The sequence below is a fragment of the Giraffa tippelskirchi genome, chromosome 7, assembly GCF_054371585.1.
Source record: "Giraffa tippelskirchi isolate mGirTip1 chromosome 7, T2T-mGirTip1v1.2.pri, whole genome shotgun sequence".
NCBI classification, from domain to species: domain Eukaryota; kingdom Metazoa; phylum Chordata; class Mammalia; order Artiodactyla; family Giraffidae; genus Giraffa; species Giraffa tippelskirchi.
Window position 1 is genome coordinate 146,006,084 of NC_137281.1, and position 24,556 is coordinate 146,030,639.

At 37.7% G+C, this 24,556-nt stretch overlaps 1 protein-coding gene across 4 annotated transcripts in view; it reads left to right on the top strand.

The window, feature by feature from the left end:
* The window catches only part of YLPM1 (YLP motif containing 1), a 66,526-nt gene that overhangs the window by 20,622 nt on the left and 21,348 nt on the right, over positions 1-24,556 (top strand). For all 4 annotated transcript variants that reach the window (XR_014059276.1, XR_014059277.1, XR_014059275.1 and 1 more), the window contains exons 5-11: positions 12,585-14,693; positions 17,266-17,386; positions 21,482-21,902; positions 22,017-22,109; positions 22,338-22,533; positions 22,998-23,116; positions 23,774-23,928. Coding sequence is in view for 1 of the 4 variants with exons in the window: in XM_081509207.1 (XP_081365333.1) it covers positions 12,585-14,693; positions 17,266-17,386; positions 21,482-21,902; positions 22,017-22,109; positions 22,338-22,533; positions 22,998-23,116; positions 23,774-23,928 (3,214 nt within the window). In the remaining 3 variants the exon portion in view is untranslated. The remainder of the gene's footprint in view (positions 1-12,584; positions 14,694-17,265; positions 17,387-21,481; positions 21,903-22,016; positions 22,110-22,337; positions 22,534-22,997; positions 23,117-23,773; positions 23,929-24,556) is intronic.

Below are 24,556 nucleotides of genomic sequence, written 5' to 3' on the forward strand. Positions count from 1 at the left end.
ATGCCAAAGGATGTTCAAACTACCGCCAATTGCACTCATCTCACACACTAGCAAAGTAATGCTCAAAACTCTCCAACCCAGGCTTTAACAGTACATAGACCATGAATTTCCAGATGTGCAAGCAGGATTTAGAAAAGCAAGGAACCAGAGATCAAATTGCCAACATCTGATGGATCATTGAAAAAGCAACAGAGTTCCAGAAAAACATCTATTTCTGCTTTATTGACTTTGCCAAAGCTTTTGACTGTGTGGATCACCACAAACTATGGAAATTTCTTCAAGAGATGGGAATACCAGACCACCTGACCTGCGTTTTGAGAAACCTGTATGCAGGTCAGGAAGCAACAGTTAGAACTGGACATGGAACAACAGACTGGTTCCAAATAGGGAAAGGAGTATGTCAAGGCTTTATATTGTTACCCTGCTTATTTAACTTATATGCAGAGTACATCATGAGAAACTCTGGGCTGGATGAAGCACAAGCTAGAATCAAGATTGCCGGGAGAAATATCAATAACCTCAGATATGCAGATGACACCACCCTTATGACAGAAAGTGAAGAAGAACTAAAGAGCCTCTTGATGAAAGTGAAAGAGGAAAGTGAAAAAGTTGGCTTAAAGCCCAACATTCAGAAAACTAAGATCATGGCATCTGGTCCCATCACTTCATGGCAAATAGATGGGGAAACAGTGGAAACAGTGACAGACTTAATTTTTTGGAATTCCAAAGTCACTGCAGATGGTGACTGCAGTCATAAAATTAAAAGCCGCTTACTCCTTGGAAGGAAAGTTATGACCAACTTAGACAGCATATTAAAAAGCAGAGACAGTACTTTGCCAACAAAGGTCTGTCTAGTCAAGGCTATGGTTCTTCCAGTGGTCATGTATGGATGTGAGAGTTGGGCTATAAAGAAAGCTGAGCGCCGAAGAATTGATGCTTTTGAACTGTGGTGTTGGAGAAGACTCTTGAGAGTCCCTTGGACTGCAGGGAGATCAAACCAATCTATCCTAAAGGAAATCAGTCCTGAATATTCATTGGAAGGACTGATGCTAAAGCTGAAACTCCAATAGTTTGGCCACCTGATGCGAAGAAGTGACTCATTTGAAAAGACCCTGATGCTGGGAATGATTGAAGATGGGAGGAGAAGGGGATGACAGAGGATGAGATGGTTGGATGGCATCACCGACTCAATGGACATGAGTTTGAGTAAACTCCGAGAGTTGGTGATGGACAGGGAGGCCTGGCGTGCTGCAGTCCATGGGGTCTCAAAGAGTCGGACACAACTGAGTGAGTGAACTGAACTGAGAAGTCTTGCTTATACCTCTTCCCATTTTTCCTTTTCCCAAGGTAACCACTCTACCAACTTTTTACGTGATAGGTTATTTTTGCCTATTTTTGAACTTTTGTATTTTGGTAAATGGACTCATGCTATATGTACTCTTTTATGTCTGGCATCTTTTACTTGACATTATATTATTGTGAGATTCACCAATGTTGTTCATTCTCATTCCTGTACAGTATTTTATTGTATGAATATACCACAGTCTGTTTATCCATTCTAATTTGATGGTCATTTAAGTTTTTTGGCATAACACTGCAGTGTGTCTTTGGTGCTATATATGGGCCCCTTTTTAGATAATGCGCGTGTGTATGTGTGCATGTGTGTTTGTACTTAATTTTGTTTAGATGTATACACCAAGGATTAGAATTGCTTTGTCATAGGAGTGTGAATAATATTCTACTTTGATAAATATGGTCAGTTTTCCAAAGTCGTTGTGTCAATTTATACTCTTCATCATCAGTGTTTCTGTATTGCAGTTTTTTTATACCCTCATCAACACTTGGTATTATTGAACTTTAAAATTTTTTCTTACTGTTTTGTAGGAGTTCTTTATATCGACTTGATATTAGTTCTTTGTATATCCTATGTCTTAGTTGTCTTGACTATTTCTCACTCTGCAGCACTTTTTGCATTCTTATCCTTCAGGATACTAGAAAAGTAGTAGTCTTTACTATACCATCTAGATGGTCCAGTGGAACCTTTTTATTTTTTTTAATTTAAAAGTAACTTTATAAATAACTTACAGAAGTAAGAATAAATGGATAAGGAAAACAACTTACTAGAAAGTTTAATAAAACTTTAAAAAAGAATAAAAATCCTTGCATCAAGTAAATTTTGGCACACAAACATCATAGAAGATGAAATAATTCTGCCATGTATTCTTTTAGCAAAACAAAATGGTCTAGGTTCTTGCCAAAGACACATGAGGAAGTCTTTTTTCTGTTTAATAGCTGGATGACAATGCCATATTTCCTTTCTGTCCTTAGAAGTATATTCACTGATCCTCTCTTGAGTTTGAGAATATTCATCTAGAATATTGTCATCCAAGGACTCTTAAGAGATTCACTTGTATGATTAATTTCACATTTTTATTAGAACCTAGAGTATAGCTGTCTCTGCAGTTATCTTTAATTCATCTAATAATTTTGACACAACTTTCTCTGACACTTTTCTTTGTCAGGATATGAAAATTTCTCAATTCTCAATTGTGCTCAATGAAGCCTAAAAGCAGACTGCAATATTTTGGGCAATACAGGAGGGGTGACAGCTTATTTCACAATTCTATCATTCTTTTGTTGTCTTCATATTGTAACCTTTAGCATAGTTGGGGGTAATTGATAAGTAATGATGAATAGTAATGAATTCTGGGATAAGAAAAGCACAAAATGTTTCATTATATAGAAAAAAAAGTCACTGAAGATCCCATAATATATCTTAGATTTATGAAAGAATTCAATGGACCTATATGGTAATTGCAAGATAAGCTTTGTTCTGTTTTTCAAAAGGTAAATTTTCTCTCTGTTCTTAGGAAGGCCTCTAAGAGAAAAAGTCATGAGCTATCAATCCTTAAAAACAGAACTGTTTAAAAAAAATTTAAAAACTAAAATTGGATCCAGTGAGCTGAAATGAACCCTAAGTTAATAGATATTCTTGGTTTTTTAATTTAGTAGTCTAATTTACAGATCTTTTCTTTATGATTTGTGCTTTTTCATGTCCTGTTTAAGAAATCTTTGCGTACTCCAAGGTCATAAATATGTTATTGTATTTAGTCTTTTGTCTTTTATTGTTTTACCTTTTATTTTAAAATCAACAATCCATATAGAATTTATTTTTTATTTATTTTTGGTTAACGTATGGTATGAGGCAGGGTATAAAGTTCATTGTTTTCCATATGGCTATCAAGTTGACCCCAGCACCATCTATTGAAAAAAAGCATCCCTTTCTTACTGCTTTGCAGTGTCTCCTTCATCATAAGTGAATATATGTGTGGATTTGTCTGTGGACTCTCTTCCTTTGGTTTGTTTGTCTGTCCTTCCACCAATGTCATATAGTTTTAATTTCTATAGCTTCATAATGAATCCTGATATCTCTTAGTGTAAGTCCTCCAATTCTGTGTTTCTAGATCAGGGGTGACCAAACTTTCTGTAAAGGGCCGGATGGTAAATGTTTTTAGGCTTTGTGGGCCATATTTAGTCCCTTTCAAACATTTTTCTTTGTTGCTTTCTTTAGCCTATAAAAATATTTTTAAAATTACTCTTAACTGGGTTTGACCCATGGGCCATAGCTTGCTGACCCCTGATCTAGATTATCTTGACTATTCTTGGTCCTTTCTAATTCCCCTATCATGTAAGCAGTTTGTCAGTTAAAAAAAAAAAAACTGCTGGAATTTTGATGAACATCGTATAGATTCTATTGATGATATTGAGGAAGAACTGACATTTTTATAATATCAAGGTTTCTGATCAGTTTTACCCACTTGTGGTTAGTCTTAGGATTGGAATTATGACCTCTTCCATTCTGTAGCTGTCTTACTAGGATTAGCAAGAGACTATTAATACCGTACTTTTTCTTAATGCTTCCATTTGTCATGGCTGTTTCTGTTTATAATGATTACTTCTCTTTAGAATTTTGATTTTAAGGTATTAGTTATATATATTAGAAATTGGCATTTCACGTGAAAACCCATAGGGCAGGCATTTAATTCCTGAATTTAGCATCTTGTGATTACCATGATCTGCTGATGAGAGTGTATTTATATAAATATTGTGATAATCAGACATTATTATCTTGTTTAAGGGTATTTATATTTCTATATCCCTCTTAAGTTTTTGTACCCAATTTGGATTATATTTTTTGTATCACATTTTGAAATTTTTGTTCCTAGTTCTAATGGTCTCATGCCTAGTTTTAGGATTTTCTTTAATGTTTACAGTAAATATTTAATGACATAGATGCTTACAAATGAAGCTAAGAGAAAAAAACAGGATTAAATTTATTTTTTAGAAGTTTCTGAAATACCTAACTATACAAGCAAAAATTTTCAAAATATTTAAACACCAGATATTTGTCTGTTTTTCATTTTGTCTAGCCAGTGCACAATGCATGTGTTTTGTGTGATTGTATTGAGCGAATGTATACTATGTTTGTACTTTATTTCGTTTTTATATGTTAAAAAGGTCATAGTATTTCATTGTGTTGATGTGAAGATGGCTTATTTTTGTATGTATGTTTAATATGAGTAACTTTTAGTATATTTATTCCAAGAGCCGAAAAGGTATTTACTTTTATAAATTAAAAAGGTTTGTGATAGTGTGACATTTTGTAACATCCTTGAACTTTGAAAAATTTCAAGTGCAGTATTGATAACTATTAATGGTTGCCAACCATTTCAGTTGGTTTAACATATTTCTGACCACCAAAATAAAAATAAAATGATGATCCTTGGCTACTGGTCAGCAATTTAATGTGAAAGCAAAACACCCTCCCCTTTCATGGACACCGTATTATATATGCAGGTGTGAGGTTTACAGAAGTGATTTCATTACCTTTTACAGCTCTTCTGCCTTGTTCATTTCTTTATCTTCACACCTTTTAGTGCTTCCTGCCTCCTTTATCCTTTCCTCTGGCCTTTGCATGTGCTCTGCTCTTTGTTCGTAATCCCTTTTCTGTCATCTTTTGCTTTATCGATTCCTGTTTTTCCTGCCCTGGGGATGGGACTTCTACAGTTGATGTGTTGAGAACCTTCAGTGAGTCAGACATTGAGAATATTTCAGTGAGCAAGACCAACATGCCCCCATATTTATCAAATTCTGTTCTGATTGTTGATTTACCTGTCTCATTCTTCTTACGGACTCTGAACTCCTTGCCTTTAGGTATCAATTTATTTACAGCACTAACACAATACTTGACAATTAGTAGGTGTTTGATAAATGTTGCATATGCCAAATATCTCAGTTATGGGTAAAATTCTCAGGGCATTCACAGTTTAGTTAGAAAGTAGTTCATTCATATTCTGAAGTTGATTATAATACTACCTAACATATGAAAGAATGTTCTTATACTGATTTATGTATTGTGTATCGTCTTCTCTTACCACTGATAGGAACTAATAATTCCTGAATTGAATACAGAACAGATGATTTTTACACATCTTTAATGGCCTAACGTGTTATTCTAGGCTCTTTAATAAATTAATGAATGTGACTTCAAGAAAAGGAACCAAATCATCACAAAGCCTGAAATGGCATACTTTTTTCCTTCATAAATATGTGGTCTCTATCCTTAGCATTGAGACATACTGTTTTTTGGCTGGGCCATGCAGCTTGTGGGATATTAGTTCCCCGACCAGGGATCAAAGTAGAAGCGTGGAGTCCTAACCTGTACTTTCTGCAGTGTACCTTTGACAGGCATTTGGTCAGCTCCTTTCCCCTTTGTCCAACAATAGCTGTGTCAAGCCTTCACTATTGTGCATAGACATTCTGTGCTAATGCTGCCTTCTCTGTCTCAGCAAACATTATTTCTCTTTGTATCCTTAATTTTCCTCCCTGCCCCAGAGAGAGAATCAAGGCTTTCAGGCCCAATGAAACTTACTTCTCTGCCTTACCACTACTTAAGTTGCCATCCTCATTGTTCTTGTGGTCTCAGAAGAAGCCCTTTTCCTGGTTAAAGCTAACACTCTTTGTGTGTCTGTTAAAGACATACAATTTTAATCAAAATGATACATACATATGATTTTTTTAAAAATCAAGAGAAATAACTGCCCACTGCTCCACATGATGTGTTTCCTAAGGACAGCTTCTAATTCTTCAGCTATTTCTTTTGGTAATTACCTCATGTTACTAAAGAATGTGCTGTTCCTTTTGTCATTCATACGTTTTAGATACTACTTATTTACTTCTTGTTCTGATAGGTAAAATTTAGTTCTTATACTATTCTGTAACCCCATCTGCCCAACATATTTATATCATTTTTAAATAAATCAGTAAGTAATGTTGTTCATAGAGGTAAGCAGTATGCTGTGATTACATTTTCTTTAGTGTAATAACCTTTTTTTTTTTTTTAGAATTTCCAGTTGCTGTTCTTGCAACATCTTTAAAATAATCCTCTTAACTCCAGTCCCAAAAGCGACATTTTTTTCTCTTGAGATCTCTCTCCCAAATTCATGCATCCTCTTGCTTCTACCTGGGGTGGTTGGCTGCTCTGAAGATCTGTCATATGGATATTATTCCATCATTTCCTTTGACTGTTATTCTAGATTGGATTTACGGTTTGTTGAGTCTCATGGCTTTCTGTTTGTGGTTTAGTGAGTGCTTGTTCAATTAACTAAAAAATTGTGGGTTGGAAGTAAGTTCCCTGAACCCTTGTATGCCTGAAAATGTTTTAATCTAATCTCACACTTGATTAATAATTTGAATATATAAGTTGAGGTTGAATATATTTTATTATAATTTATTTAAACTAAAAAACAAAAGAAAATAAAAAGTTTACCATTTTCCCACCTCCCACACCCCACCTCTGGCAACTATCAGTGTGTTCTCTGTATCTAAGAGCTTGGTTTTTTTAATTAAATTTTTTTCTAAGATTCCACATCTAAGAGAGGTCATATGGTATGCCTTTCTCTGACTTATTTAACTTAGTTAGCATAATTCCCTGGTGGTCCATTTACATTGTCACAAGTGGCAAGATTTCATTCTTGTAACATTCCTCCAGTGTATATGCTGCATCTTCTTTGTCCATTCATTCATCAGTGGACACTTAAGTTGTTTCCATATCTTGGTTATTGTAAGTAATGCTGCAGTGAACATGGCAGGGGGCCAAGGGGCATGGATCTTTTTGGTTAGTTTTTTCGTTTTCTTCTCCAGTAAATACCCAGACATGGAATTGCTGGGTCATATGATAATTCTATTTTTAGTTTTTTGAAGAGCCTCCATGCTGTTTTCCATAGTAGCTACACCAATTTACATTCCTACCAACAGTGCACAAAGGTTCCCTTTTCTCTGTATCCTTACCAACACTTGTTATTTCTAGTCTTTTTGACAATAGCCTTTCTAACAAGTGTGAAGTAGCATCTCATTGTGGTTTTGATTTGCATTTCCGTTACTGATATAGGGCATCTTTTCATGTACCTATTGGCCATCTGTGTGTGTGCTTTGGAAAAATGTCTGTTTAGGTCTTCTGCTCATTTTAAAATCTGGTTGTTTCATGTTTTGCTATTGAGTTGTATGAGTTCTTTTTATATTTTGGAATTAGCCCCTTATCAGATACATGAACTTGCTCAGTTGTGTCCGACTCTTTATGATTCCATGAACTGTAGTCTGTCAGGCTCCTCCATCCATGGAATTTCCCAGGCAAGAATACTGGAGTGGGTTGCCATTTCCTTCTCTAGGAAGGGGGATCAAACCCAAATCTCCCACTTTGTAGGCAGACTCTTTACCAGCTGAGCCACCAGGGAAGCCTGTCAGATACATGATTTGCAAATATTCTCTACCATTCAGTAGGCTGCCTTTTCATTTTATTGATGGTTTGCTTCACTGTGCAGAAGCTTTTTAGTTTGATGCAGTCGTACTTTTTGATGTAGTCCTGCTTTCGTTTCTTTGCTTTTGATGTTTAGAATCAAAAAATTATCGCCAAGACCTGTGTCAAGGAGCTTACTGCCTTTTGTTTGTTCTAGAAGTTTCATGATTTCAGGTCTTACACTTGTCTTTCATCCATTTTGAGTTAATTTTTGTGTATGATATACGGTAGTAGTCCAGTTTCATTCTTTTGCATGTGGCTTTCTGTTCCCAGTAACATTTATTTAAGAGACTATCCTATCTCCATTGTATATTCTTGGCTCCTTTGTCATGAATTAGTTGACTGCATGCGCCTGGGTTTGTTTTGGGGCTCTCTCTTCTGTTCCATTGATATGTGTGTTTTTGTACCAGTACCATACTATTTAATAGTTTTCAGTTCAGTTCAGTTGCTCAGTCGTGTCTGACTCTTCGTGACCCCATGGCCTGCAGCACGCCAGGCCTCCCTGTCCATCACCAACTCCTGGAATTTACTCAAACTCATGTCCATTGAAGTTGAACATAATTTAGGATCAGTGTTTAGGATCAGCAAGCATTTTCTTTTCTTCTGTTACCTAGTATAACTGTTGTGCTGTTCTGATTAATTTCCTTTTTAGATGGTTTCTCCCTACTACTAGAAAATTTTTATTTAATCTTCATTATTTTGATATTTTATAGTGGCTTTTATTTGTTCAGTATTATTAACTGTACTGGATACTTAGTGAACTGGGCCCTTTCCATCTAGAAATTAGAGACTAACGCTGGGAAATTTCTTTGTCCTATTTCTTCATTTCTTTCTTTATTTTTTTCTCTTGTTTTCTGTTTTTCTTTTTCTGGAACTTCTCATTTGTAGGATTTTGAACCTGCTATGTTTCTTTCTGTTCTCTCTCATTTTGTTAGACTTTCTGAGATACTTCTGGTCCTTTTATTGCCTTTTTATTTTGAGAATTATATAATTTCTATAGTTCTTCTGGTTCTGATCCTTTTTACATATAGCAAATTGTTCTTGATTTCCTGATACTATATCTTAAGAATTCTCTCTGAGGATACTAACTTTAGAGTTTTTCTTTTTTTTTTTTTTTTAAGTTCTCTTCTGCTTTTTTGCATTATTGCTCTTTCTTCCAGATCCATATTCTCTTCCTTTCATTTTGGAGGCATTCCTCAAATATATGGTGATCTTTAGTTGTCCATTTATACTTAAGAGAGGGAGACAGTGAAACTGATGGGGAGCTGTTTATGCATGTGGAGGGGACTCATCAGTTGTCAGACTTTGCTGTAGGAGATAGGCCAGAGGATTGTCTGCTAATGCTAGGCAATCCTCAAATTCAGGCATTTAGAGACAGTTCAAGCCCAGGGAATGGCTGATCGATGGTTTAGAATATGGATTTTAATTTGCATCATTTTAGCCCCAAGTCTTACCTAGTCTTTTCTCCAGCATCCCTGGCATCTGAGAATCCCGACCCTCCCCGGGTTTCTGTGGGCAAGCCAGCCCCGTTTTGATTGTATCCTCCTCTGCCCCAGCACTCTAAACTGCAGCTTCTTCTTGCTCCATGTGTTACCACTCATGTTTGTTCTTTGTTGTCCAGAGTTTAAAAACAAAATTCTCATCTGCCGGTGGCCCCTTCTCTCTGTTTATAGTGAGTTTATGCATTTTTAAATTCCTTGTGATGACTCTGTCAGCTTGACTGGGCTGAAGTACATTTCCCAGAGTTCTCTTGCTTCTGTGTTTCTGGTTAGAGTGGTTCACGGGGTGGGGGGGATTTTGTATCTAACATGAAATGTTTATCCCTGGACAACCAAAAACTTTCTAACCATTTTCCCAGAAAAGATGATAAAGTCTCTGTTTTTTCTGTTTTTGGGGAAATCGACTTTGTTCTCCCTAGCTGGCTCACATCCCCTCTTTGATAGTCTGTATCTGAAATTCTGAGATATAAAGCTAGCTAGTACTAATACATCTTATGTTAGATGATAAGGAAGAAGAATCAGAAATATTTGACTAATAAATATATATTTATTAGTGTATATATTTAAACATTTCATAGCAAATGTTAAGGAAGAACTACTCTATCACAGCCCGTATTTCTGCAACTGGTCATGTAATTTCAGTTGGTGTTTATAACTACGTTCTTTCTCTACTTAATCCATATTCTCTTTGCTCTCAGCGAGCACCTCAGCTTGTCCAGATTCCCTGCCTGGTGAAGTGTCCCAAACTTTCATTCTTGAAAGGTCTAAGGTATTCTCAGCCCTGCCTGGATTGAGTAATTGTAGTTTTGTCTTGACTTTAGTCATAGGACATGGAAGGTAGTAAGGAGTGTCCTGGAGGATCTCCTCCATTCCAGACATACCCTCACCCTCATTGTGTAGAAAGTACCCCAGTTTCCCCTTGACAGACAGTATTAATCACCCCAGCCAGTACAGTAATGACTCCCTTGTTTGCCTGTCGATTCAGAACCTGAAGTGTCCAGATGGCAGTCTGAACTGAAATTTTAACAGAGTCATTGTTGTGTCCCCCAATAGAAGCATTTGAAACTCCCTTTGAAACTAAGACTTCCAGATCAGCAAAGCTTAACATCACAGGGATAGGAAGTAAATATTTTGCTGAAACTGAATTTATTACTCTCATTTATTTCCCTAACAAATGAAAGAAAAACCCTTCTATTTCTCTTTAGAGGCATGAAAGGCATCACTATCACCTCAGCCAGAAACCTTGGAACCATCCTAGTTCTTCCTTTTTCAGTATTTTAAATGGCACCTGTTAGAAAATTTATCAGCTTTACCTTCCTTCACATCTCTCACTTTAATCTCCTCCTTTTCATCCTCATATCAGTCACCATCTTAGAACAGACTTCACCTTCACTTACATAGACTATAGAGACAGTGTACCGTCAACTTTTCCCATTTATCTATCTGCTACTTTTCTGCTAGAGCAATCTTTTAAAAAATAAGATATTTAGTGTCTCTGAGTGCTTAAGGTAATTTCTAACTCTTTGTGCAAGCTCAGTCACTTCAATCATGTCCAACTCTGCAACCCCATGGACACTACAGTCTACAGGGATTCTCCCGTGGCAAAAATACTGGAGTGGATTGCCATGCCCTCCTCCGGGGGATCTTCCCGCGTCTCTTATGTCTCCTGCATTGGCAGGCAGGTTCTTTAGCACTCACGCCACCTGGGAAGCCAGGTTAATTCATCTGTTATAACAGAGATCCAAAGTCACATGGCTTTAACAAGTTGGAGGTTTGTTCTCTTTCAGGACTTATGTGGTGACTCTACAGTGTCAGGAATCCAGATTCCTTCTCATTTGTTACTTTACCGTCTCTTAGTACGTGGTCCATATCTACATGGTTCAGGATGCCCCACCACTGTATCAGAGCCAGCATGAAAAAGAGAATATGGTGAAGAGAAGAATGTGTTCTTCCCTTTAAGTTTACCACCCAGAAGGATGGGTAAATCATTTTCACTCTCAGCTCATTGGCCAGAACATGGCTGCAAGTTCTCCCTGCAAGAGAGTTTGGGAAAGAGAGTCTTTAGTCTGGCTATCCTTATGTCTTGCTAAAAATGGAGAGGTTCAATTACAGTAAGAAAAATGGAAATGCATATTGGAGGAGTGCCAGTAGTCTGTGGCCCTGAGGTATACAGGATCTTCTGGAAGTTGACCCTTGCCTGTCCCTTTACCTTATCTCTCAGTGTGCTACTTTTCCCCTCCTTCTTTCCCGGCTGTCCTAGACCTTGTCTCCTCTTTCCTTCAGCCATGCCGAACTGTTTGCACTTCCAAACATGCTATGCTGGTAGGTGTTTCTCTGCTTTTCCTCATAATACTTCCTTAGCCTGAGACGTCCTTGCCACCCACTTGCATCACCTCCAGTACTCTCTGTTAACCTGGTCTCTGAGAATTTGTTTCTCAAGAGTTAACTAAAGCATCTTCTATTATAGAAAGCCTTTACTGGACAGCACCACCTTCACTCTCGTAGAATTGACCATTCTCTCCTCTATTGTCCTTATTATATGCAGATAGATGTTAGTCATTGCATCTTTTGGCAGTTATTTACACTTAGATTCTTTTTCTTAGGTTGTAAGCCCTTTGAGGGCAAAGAACACATTTTATTCTTTTATCTCTTGGATTTAGCGTAGTACTTGACAGAGGATATATGCTAAATATTTATCAAATGTGCAAGTGGGTCCATAGCAGAATATCTTGGTCCAGATTTTTAAATGTTGGGGCATGCTCTTAAGACATAGCTGGCTGCTGTTTTTTAAACTTTTGTCAGTTAGTCAAGATGATAATGTTAGCTCCAACAATATTTATACTCATCCTATGTTACATTGCTAATTGTTTCATTTTTAGTTTTTAGTTATAATTTAACTCTAAAAGTACTCTCAGAATTAGCTATGGGACTTTTTTTTTTTTCCCTGTTTGAAATGAGTGGACTTTTCTATTAAGGCACAATATTAATCATTGCTTTTTAACAATTCAGTATATCAGTGACTTGCTGCAGGAGATTTGTCCTAAGACCTTCTGAGCTCTGCCACCTTAACATAATGGTTCTAAGATATTGGTATCTCAGGATTTGTTTAATGACTAACAGTCATTTTTGTAAAAAAATTCTAAGGCAAGACTGCCTTAAATATTTTTACATGGAAAAAAATTTTTTTTCTGCTTTACTGTCTTGAGTAATATCTTTTGTTTTACTTGTAGATTTGATGGTCCTCGAAGATTTGAGGATTTAGGGTCAAGGTGTGAAGGACCGAGACCCAAAGGGCCTCGTTTTGAAGGAAATCGCCCCGATGGGCCAAGACCCAGATATGAAGGTCACCCAGCAGAGGGCACTAAAAGCAAATGGGGAATGATTCCCCGGGGGCCAGCATCTCAGTTCTATATTACCCCCAATACATCCCTCAGTCCTCGACAGAGTGGACCACAGTGGAAAGGCCCTAAACCAACTTTTGGACAGCAACATCAGCAGCAACCTAAGTCACAAGCAGAACCAGGAAACAAAGAACCATTAGCAGACACCAGTAGTAACCAGCAGAAGAATTTTAAAATGCAATCAGCTACATTTCCCATTGCTGCAGATGTAAAGGATGCCAAGGCGGCTCAGTCAAATGAGAATCTAAGCGACTCTCAGCAAGAGCCACCTAAAAGCGAAGTCTTGGAAGGGCCCATAGAGCCTTCTGATTGGGACCAGAATTCTCAAAGTATGGAGACTCAAATGGACAAAGCCCAAGCTGTTACTCAGCCTGTACCCCTTGCAAATAAAGCTGTACCTTCTCAATCTACTTTTCCCTCAAAACCCGGGGGGATGGAGGGAGGAACAGCGGTAGCAACATCATCATCACTAACTGCAGATAATGATTTTAAACCTTTGGGTATTGGTCTGCCCCATTCAGAAAACAACCAAGATAAAGGGCTACCTCGGCCAGATAACAGAGACAATAGATTAGAAGGCAATCAAGGCAGCAGCTCATCTTACAGAGGTCCTGGGCAAAGCAGAATGGAAGACACACGGGATAAAGGACTAGTCAGTAGAGATCGAGGCCAGGCAATTAGCCACGGCCCAGGGTTGATCAAGCAAGAAGACTTTCGTGATAAAATGATGGGTAGAAGAGAAGACAGTCGAGAGAAGATGAGCAGAGGAGAAGGCAGCCGGGACAGAGGGCTGGTGAGGCCAGGAAGCAGTCGGGAGAAAGTGCCAGGTGGTCTGCAAGGCAGCCAGGACAGAGGTAGAGCTGGCAGTCGAGAAAGGGGACCACTCCGGAGGGCTGGCAGTCAGGAAAGAGGACCCCCTCGAAGACCTGGGAGTAGAGAGAGAGTGCCACCCCGAAGAGCTGGGAGCAGGGAGAGGGGACTACCTCGAGGGCCTGGTGGTCGGGAGAGGGGACTGGGAAGACCAGAATTTGGTCGTGACAGAGGTCCATTTAGACCAGAACCAGGAGACGGTGGGGAAAAAATGTACCCATATCACCGAGATGAGCCTCCTAGGGCTCCTTGGAACCATGGAGAAGAGAGAGGGCATGAAGAGTTCCCATTAGATGGTAGAAATGCTCCAATGGAACGAGAAAGACTTGATGATTGGGATAGAGAAAGATACTGGAGAGAATGTGAACATGACTATCAAGATGATACTCTAGATCCATATAACAGAGAGGACAGGTTTTCAGCCCCAGCTCGATCTCATGACGGAGATAGACGAGGCCCTTGGTGGGATGATTGGGAGAGAGAGCAGGATATGGATGAGGACTACAACAGGGAAATGGACAGGGACATGGACAGGGATGTGGACCGCATCGGAAGACCTATGGATATGTATGATAGAAATTTGGATAATGAGTGGGACGGAGATTATGGGAGACCACTGGATGAACAAGAATCGCAGTTTCGTGAACGAGATATTCCATCTCTTCCACCTTTACCACCCCTCCCACCTCTCCCACCTATGGATAGATACCGGGATGATAGATGGAGAGAAGAAAGAAACCGAGACCATGGGTATGATCGAGATTTCCGTGATAGGGGTGAGTTGAGGATCCGAGAGTATCCAGAAAGAGGAGATGCCTGGCGGGAAAAGCGAGATTATATTCCTGACAGAATGGACTGGGAAAGAGAACGATTGTCAGACAGATGGTACCCATCTGATGTGGATAGACATTCCCCCATGGCGGAACATATGCCCTCACATCATTCTTCTGAAATGATGGGGTCGGATGCAAACTTAGACTCTGACCAAGGCCTTGGAGGGGTAATGGTTCTCAGTCAGAGGCAGCATGAAATCATTCTGAAAGCTGCACAAGAGCTGAAAATGCTTCGGTAAGTTGACTACTTAAGATCATTTCTTCTAGAACAAGCCACATGCATACTTCTCTTTTTAAAATGATGTGATATATTTGAATAGAATCATTTTACTTCAAGTTCTTACCACATAATTTTAATTTCTAGTCATTGAGTGCTATTTTAGGGCAGGATGGGTGTTTAGGAACTGTGTTAATTATAAACTTAGGTCCTGAAAAATGAAAATTTGGTAGCCATTCTTGACTTCTGTAGATATGTTGCTGACATGTCATGCCTGTGATTATGTCAAGCTCAGACTTCAACTGTCCGGTACTCTGGGTTTCACAGAGCTCATATGTAAAGTCCTTTATTCCCCCCTCTTTGTTACTAGATCTGATAGACTTCATATTCACTAATCTTTGGTATAACTTTGGAAAGTGGTGGAAGGATTTACATTTTTTCTCTTTTGAAGCTAAGAATGGTTTACCTGGAAGCAGCCTCAGATTTGTCTAACCATTGATTCTTTCTTGTGGGAATGTTTTATCTTTCATTATAACCAGAAGCAGCTGTCTCTGCTTGAGGTTGTTACTTGTTTCTATATAATCAAATATTTTCTTTGTGGAATGGAGAATAGAATTTAGATTTCTTGATTTACAATCACCTATGTATAGGTATCTACTTAACACTTCCCATTAGTAGCAGTAATAATAAAGGTTAACATTTATTGCATGTTTGCTATCTACCAGGGACTGTACCAAGTGCTTTGTATGTATTGATTCATTTAATCCTTACACCAACTATATCTTGAGAGAAGAATTTAGGAGTCACTGACAGATTACAATGAGAAATTACTTTTTGAATGATTTCTTAGGAATTAGCAAAGTTTTGCAAAAATAAATTAATGGTTAGTCTTTTATATATACCAGTGTATTGTGTTTCTTTGGTTTTTCAATTCTGGTCTATATTTGTGGATTATGCCAATTAAAACTATAGCTGAAGCTTTATGACTGGGAAAGTATGATGAGGAAAAATACATATAAAATGAAAAATCAGATGCCTCAGGCAACACAACAAATTTCTGTGGTCTACAGAAGATACGCTCTAAGGGATTTGACTTTTCCAGATTGCCCATGAAGATGTAGAAAGCATGTTATGAAACACTTAGCTACTACTATTTTCACCTTTAAATTATGGATACCTTTAACACCTACTGTGTGCTGGCACTGTGCTGATAATTTACTGTGTTATTGTCTCAATCCTCCTATTTCAAATCCTTATCTCAAAGGACTGCAAAGATAAGTAGTAGTTGTCTCGCTTCACTAAGACTCAAGAGAGTACCACTTGGCTACTAGAATTGGTAAACCTACAATTTGAAGTTGGTCCAACTTTAAAGTCTTTTTTGTTTATGGAGAGCACTAAGCTGATTGATGTTACTCAGTTACTAAGGTTTCTTTCCTTTTTGAAATTTCTTTTTCATCCATTACTGCTTTGTATAGAAATGCTGGATAAAAGTTACTTCATCATTCCTTTTTAAAAGCTCTTTCTAGGCCACATAATTAAACAAAATATGTGAAGTGATGGATAATAATGGTCACAGTTGAATACAAGTCAGCCATGTTGTGTCAGGAAAGTCATAATATGAGTTACATGAGACAGAAAGTAATCTTTTTCTTACACTTGACCCTTACTTTGTGTTCACTTGGGTCATTACACTTTGCAAAAAGGTAGGAAGAAAATTGTAAAAGGTCTGAAGAGGTTGTGGTAGATGTTGTATGTGTTTATTGTGGGTGTAAGACAAAGTGAAAGGAATTTGACCAGCCATTTAAAGAGAATCTTGAAGAGTTACATAACTACTCTTTAGGAACATGAAGTGTTGTTTTTAAAGGTATAGGCTAACCATTGTTCTCACCATATACAAGAGGGGCCTTAAACTAAAATGCCCACAAGAACCAGGCAGGTAACTAAAATGAGTGAAAGTGGGCCAGTATAACTCCTGAGTGTGAGGATTGTAGCAAAGCGCTTCATCTAAGGCGGGCAGCCACCACTCCACTGAGCTGATTGCTGGCATGTGGGAGTGTAGGCCCAGTGTTTACAAATTGCTTTAAAGTTTGAATTTATATTGAAAAATATGTATTTTTTTGCTTTGTAAATAGTGTCAGCTAGCACAGATTTTTAAAACTGATAATGAAAGCCAAATTGTAAAAAGGCTTTTTGTGTATTCATATATATCCAAATACATTTGGCCCATGTGCCACCATTTTTCAACCACTTACCTAAAGACTACTGAACAAAAAAAAATCAGCAAGAGATTTTGGTTGGATGAATGAAAAACATGACAAGTAGGTGAGATACTAAAATAGACTAAAGAGGCAGGTTCTAGAATCAATCCCTTCTAGACCTTCAGTAACTTATCATTATTTATAGGTTGTAGATGACTGATAAGTTAGCTCGTAAAGACAAAAAAGTATTACCCTGGAGATGTTTTATGGGTACTCTAGAGAGTTTGAAACAAGGTTTTTAGTTTCCTTTTTTGTTTTTTGATATTAATTATAGTTATTTAGGAACAGAGAACACATGCATTAAATACAACGGCAATTTTATTTGTTTACAGAGAACAGAAAGAACAGCTTCAAAAGATGAAAGACTATGGGTCTGAGCCACAAATGCCTGACCATCTACCACCACAGGATTCAAGATTACAGAATACACCTTCAAGACCTGGATTGTATCCGGTATGGGAAAATAATATACTCAGAAAAATGAAATGGTTCTTACTTTGTATGTTTGTATGTTGTTTGATTTTTTGTTGTTGTTGTTGTTTACAATAAGTAGAATTTTCCTCTGTAAAAAATGAAAATTTGGAAAAGTGAAAAACACTAATGGTGATGGACCTTTGAGAATGTTACGAGTATGGTCGGAAGTGTGACAGAAATGCTTTTCCCCTTACAGTTTAAATACACCAAGCACATCCGAACTGTATATATGGCTCTGTGTTCATAAAATTGTAGTATTTTCTTGGTAATCCTTTTTGTTCAAATAGTCCTGTTTTTCATCTGGCCAGTACAAGGTTTCCCTGTGAGCCCTGCTCATGTGAGCTTCCTAGTCTCCCTACCTCTTCAGACTACTAGTCCTTAGCTAAGGAAAGGGATAGAACATCATGCCCCAGTTCAGGCAGTGAAGTTATGTTAAAGAGTCATGTGATTAAGTTCTCTGCCAGAACGCTTATCGTCCTGTATTTTGATTGTTTTCTTGCCTGTCTTGCCTTCTGTCTTATTTTGCCTGTTCTTCATAAGGATAGGAACACTATGTCTTTTATCTTTGTATCTCTTAGCAAACAGTAGAAGCTGTAGATTATAAATCCACATTTCTGCTTTATTTACTCGATAAATCATAAACATCTTAATGTTTTGCTACATGCTTTATATTTTTGATGCATAATAGTTTATTAAAACTATTCTGTTTCTGTTAGACCTTTGTTTCTAATCTACTCTTATTAATGCAATGTTAATGAATGTCTTTGTATCAAATTCATAATAGTTTTAGTATTTTTTATTGAAGTATAGTTGATTTACAATGTGTTAGTATCTGCTGTGTAGCAAAGTGATTCGTATATATACATGTGTGTATATATATGTATACATATATATATACACCCACATACATACATTTTAAAATTTTCTTTTGTGTTATGGTTTGTATATTGAATAGTTCTCTGTGCTGTACAGTAGCACCTTGTTGTTTACCCATTCTATACATATAAGCTTACATCTGCATTCTTTTTTTCTACAAACCACAATGCATTATGCTTCAAATGCTTATTTTAGGTATCCTCTTAAAAGTACTTTTAAATTCCTAAAGTAGATCCTTTTAATGACTACAGAACAAGGACATTTTTAATGATTCCCGTAATGTAGCCAACAGCTCTCTAAAGCTATGTTGTAGCCTTGCAAGCATCAGCTACTTAATATTTTTGGTAGATTGACTAGTTTAATAAAATGTTACAATATGTTTGGTAGTTTTGATAATTAGTGAACATGAATATTTTCCAGTATTTGTTAATTACATTTCTTGTAAAAAAAAAATCCTATTTTTATTATCTATTTGACTCTTCAGGTTTTTCTTATGAATTTATGGTATAGATATTAATCCTCTCTAATGTAAGTACTGTAGGGGTGTTTTGCTTTTCACAGATGTATGTGTTGCTATCACTGGGTACTATGAAGAAAACACTTTTTACTTATAGTCCAAAGAGTTCCTAAGATACGCACAACATGTCTGGACAGCTGTGCTCCAGATGCAGTAGCTTTGTCATACAAAAGCATTTTCTAACACAGTTTAAAGTGCCATAATCTAAAATTTATCTTTAGGTAGTAGTCATTTGTCCCTAACTCTAGCCTGTATTGGCCTCTTGTTAAATAATATTCCTAACATATTAGCCAAAATGTAATTTTGCTACTCAAAAAGTTTGTTTTTAAAGCACAGCCTGTGTATGAGGAAATATGTAAGTAATGTGCATCATTGACTCTCCAGGGCCTGAAGTAACCGTCAGTGTGTTTGTCGATAGAACAAACAAAGCAGAAACACAGAACTAAATGGATAAAAAGTATTCAAATCAGAGATTACTTGCAAAGATTAAAATAAAATTTGACAGTTGGGTTTCAGTATTAAGTAGATGGGACCTATCTGCCCAGAGATTCTACTGTTTCCATAATACACGTTTCAGCAGACATTCGGTGCTTGTCAGAGAGGATGCTCAATGTCCGTTTGGTCTCTTTGTTTTGTCATTTCCCATCACTGATGTCGTGTGTTGCCACAGACAGCTGTTGTCAACTAGATGAACTGGAGAGAAGTGAGGGAGCTAGCTAGAGTTTGTTTCTCTCACTGGAAGTTCACTATTTTTGTAGAGGAGATAGGTCACTAGAGTGGAGAGAGAGTTTGTAGCAGAGATTCTTAAACCAAGGGGTGAACATGAGAATTACACATGGAGGTTTTGTTTTGTTTGTTTTAAACCAACGCCAGAACCTCTCCCATAGAAATTTAGTAGGTTTGAGGTCAGCCACTTCAAATTGACTACCACCCTAAATTTTCTGGAAGAAGAAAAAGAGGGTGGTTCATTGCAGAGGGAGGGGGGAGGTGATAGTTTTGAGGGCAGTTTTTTTTTTTCCCCTGTTGTAAACCAACCTAATTGAGGTATAAATTACATACATCTAATTTGTCCATTTTTAAGTATGTTCAGTTCAGTTCAGTCGCTCAGTTGTGTCCGACTCTTTGCTACTGCATGGACTGCAGCACTCCAGGCCTCCCTGCCCATCACTAACTCCTTGAGTCCACCCACACCCATGTCCATCGAGTCGGTGATGACATCCAGCCATCTCATCCTCTGTCGTCCCCTTCTCCTCCTGCCCTCAATCTTTCCCAGCATCAGGGACTTTTCCAATGAGTCACTTCTTCACATCAGGTGGCCAAAGTACTGGAGTTTCAGCTTCAACATTAGTCCTTCCAATGAACACCCAGGACTAATCTTTAGGATGGACTGGTTGGATCGCCTTTCAGTCCAAGGGACTCTTAAGAGTCTTCTCCAACACCACAGTTCAAAAGCATCAATTCTTCAGCGCTCAGCTTTCTTTATAGTCCAACTCTCACATCCATACATGACCACTGGAAAAACCATAGCCTTGACTAGATGGACCTTTGTTGGCAAAGTAATGTCTCTGCTTTCTAATATGCTGTCTAGGTTGGTCATAACTTTCCTTCCAAGGAGTAAGGGTCTTTTAGTTTCATGGCTGCAGTCACCATCTGCAGTGATTTTGGAGCCCAGAAAAATAAAGTCAGCCACTGTTTCCACTGTTTCCCCATCTGTCTGCCTGAAGTGATGGGACCAGATGCCATGATCTTAGTTTTCTGAATGTTGAGCTTTAAGCCAACTTTTTCTCTTTCCTCTTTCACTTTCATCAAGAGGCTCTTTAGTTCTTCTTCACTTTCTGTCATAAGGGTGGTGTCATCTGCATATCTGAGGTTATTGATATTTCTCCCGGCAATCTTGATTCCAGCTTGTGCTTTCTCCAGCCTAGCGTTTCTCGTGATGTTCTCTGCATATAAGTTAAACAAGCAGGGTGACAATATACAGCCTTGACGTACTCCTTTTCCTTTTTGGAACCAGTCTGTTGTTCAATGTTCAGTTCTAACTGTTGCTTCCTGACCTTTAAGTGTGTAATTCAGTGATATTTAGTAAATTTACTAAGTTGTGCAGCCATCACCATAATCCAGTTGTATAACATTTTCAGCACCCCAGTAAGATCCCTTGTGCTAGTTTGCAGTTAATCCTCATTCCTACCCCAGGTCCCAGGCGATAACTAATCTACATTTTCCAAAGTGGCTGCACCATTTTACATTCTTACTGGAAGTCCTAAGTGTCTTCGTGTTTCTTTACATCCTTGCCATCATTTGTTATTGCCTGTGTCATCAATTATAGCCATTCTATTGGGTATGAAATGGTACTTCATTGTGGTTTTAATTTGCATTTCTCTACTGACTAATGATGTTAAGCGTATTTTCATGGGCGTATTGGCCATTCATACATATTTTTGGTAAAACATGCAAATCTTATGGCCATATTTTTTGATTGTCTTATAAAAGATTTTTATATTCTCCATATAAGTCCATTGTCAAATATATGATTTGCATATATTGTCTCCCTGATGGTGTATTTTAAAGTACAGAAAGTTTTGAAGTTTGAATAAGTTCAGTGGAGTGAGAACCAGATTTCTACTGATACGTGAACATATGATGGTATGCTCATTCATTAAGCCATTTACCCTGTTGTCCAGCCTCCAGGGTCCTACAGACCACCGCCTCCTATGGGTAAGCCACCAGGTTCAATTGTAAGACCGCCTGCTCCACCAGCAAGATCGTCTGTTCCTGTGACCAGGCCACCTATCCCAATACCGCCACCGCCACCCCCCCCTCCTCCTCCACCACCTCCTCCTCCAGTGATAAAGCCACAAACTTCAGCTGTGGAACAAGAACGCTGGGATGAAGATTCTTTCTACGGCCTCTGGGATACAAATGATGAGCAGGGACTGAATTCGGAATTTAAATCTGAACCTGCAGCAATTCCATCTGCTCCAGTGTTACCACCCCCACCTGTTCACCCTTCCATCCCTCCTCCTGGCGCAATGCCTATGGGTATGCCACCCATGTCCAAACCACCACCAGTGCAGCAGACTGTTGATTATGGCCATGGCCGAGGTAAGTAAAAATGGCAGACTTGTATTTGGGATTCTAGAGGAGTTGTTAGCTTCAACTTTGGCTTCCTTAAGCTTCACTCTTAACAGTGATTTTATCCTTGTTTTTGTTTACCAGACATATCCACTAATAAAGTTGAACAGATACCCTATGGAGAAAGAATAACTCTGCGTCCAGATCCACTACCTGAAAGATCAACTTTTGAAACAGGTAGAGGTCCCAGGGAGATCAGTATTTTTAAACCTTTTTGGACCTATTTATCATATGATTTTCCTTTTGGTAAGATTATCTGGGCCTCCCTTTAATATAGCTAAAGGATTCATAAGTTGAATTTAGGGCAGCAGTTTATACTAGTTCTAAATTTAGATTTGTACTTTTCTGCTTTTATTTCAGAAAAAAGGGATGTAGTTCTTAACTTTAAATTAAGTGTTTTTGCAGAGCATGCAGGCCAACGAGATCGTTATGATAGAGACAGAGATCGTGAGCCTTATTTTGATCGTCAAAGCAATGTCATGGCAGATCATCGAGATTTCAAAAGGGATCGGGAGACACATAGAGATCGAGACCGGGATCGTGGTGTTATTGACTATGACCGGGATCGATTTGACAGAGAACGCCGACCTAGAGATGATAGGTATGCCACGAAAACTATCTTTGCTGGGTGTGCAAATTACCATATACTTAAGTTCGGCAAAAGTCAGTGTAGTTAAAGGAAATTTAGTAAATGATGTATTTTTCTCATGCATGTGTGTGTATAATTTGGAGAGGGAAGAGTACCAGTTTTCAGGAGACTCGATTCTTGAGTTTTGCAAGCTTGAATTTCAGAGAGTTAAATGGGAGATGGAGAGAGGAAAGAGTATTGTCAACAAAGTTGTAGTCATTTCTTAGTTAATAGGCAAACAATTAATTTTTGCTGTTTGTGAGCTCTGTGGATGTGTGTATGCAAGGCAGATCTAAATGGAAAAGCAAAATAAAATATAAATATTGACTATGAATGGTAACTGCCCATAGAGAAAATTGGGCATATAATGGTGTTGCATTATAAGAGACCACCTTATGTTTTTTATTTACCAAAGCACTTCCTGTTAAACTTTCTAGGACTCAGTCATATCGAGACAAAAAAGACCATTCCTCATCCAGAAGAGGAGGGTTTGATAGGCCTTCCTATGATCGCAAGTCTGACCGACCAGCCTATGAAGGACCATCCATGTTTGGAGGTAGATTAGTGCCTTACTAACTATAAAGATGCTGAGAATTGAAAACTACAGGAGATGCTTTTGATTGTAGCTGTGGGTTTAAACTTTCAGAGTGAAATACACTCACAGATTTCTCAGAGATGGCAACATTATCACCAAAAAGAGTCATATAATTAATGAAATAAAATGTAAATTGCTTTTTTTACATGATTATTGGAAGACAGAAACAAAATCACTTATAATCCCACTGCCTACCTACCATACCACAGCCATTGTAATTTTGTATATTTCCTCTCATTCTCTCTTCACATACGTATTAATGAAGTTGTAAACAAAGTCTGCATACAGTTTCTTTATTGTGCTTGTTCTCATTGATACTATACTGTATACATTTGTCTGTATGTTAATCTATTATATTGATGGCTCTGTGATAGTTCATCAAGTGAATAAGATGTAAGACTCTTATTTTTGAACACTTAGATTGCTTTTAGTTTTTCACTGTTATAAATTAGACTTAAATAAACTAGAAATTCATACCTATTTATATGAAGAAGTTTTCCTAAGCTGGTGACTCGTTCTCATATATATTAACATATATATATATTAGGAGGAGTGGAGAGCATTAAAATTTTAAATAATTGTATAAATAGTAATCTTGTTCAACTGCTGGCATCCTAGGAGAACGAAGAAGTTACCCAGAGGAGCGAATGCCCCTGCCAGCTCCTTCAATAAGCCACCAGCCACCTCCAGCTCCACGGGTTGAGAAGAAACCCGAATCTAAGAATGTGGATGATATTTTGAAACCACCTGGCCGAGAGAGCAGGCCTGAGAGAGTGAGTCCTATGTAGTTGACTAGTTTTATTGCAAATCAGAAGCTGATAGGTCTTTTTAGTATCCTGAACAGAATTTCTGTACTTTTCTGTGACATGTTTTTTTTTTCCTTTTTTAATTTTTAAAAATTTATTTTATTGGAGTATAGTTGATATGCAAGATTGCGTTAATTTCTTCTGTATAGCAAAGTGATTCAGTTACATGTGTAGATATATATTTTCATATTCTTTTCCACTATGGTTTAATCACAGGATATTGAACATAGTCCTCTGTTCTATACAGTAGGACCTTATTGTTTATCTAGTCTATATATAATAGTTTGTATCTGCTAATCCCAGACTTCAATCTGTCCTCCCTCATTCCCCACCTTGGCAACCACAGGTCTGTTCTCTATGTATGTGTGTCTGTTTCTGTACTATAGATAAATTCATTTGTGTCATGTTTTAGATTCCACACATAAGTCATATAATAATGGTATTTGTCTTTCTCTTTCTGACTGACTTCACTTAGTAATAATCTCTAGGTCCATCCATGGCATTATTTCATTCTTTTTTATAGCTGAGTAGTATTCCATTGTGTATATGTATCTTTATCCATTCATCCATCAGTGAACATTTAGGTTGTTCCCAT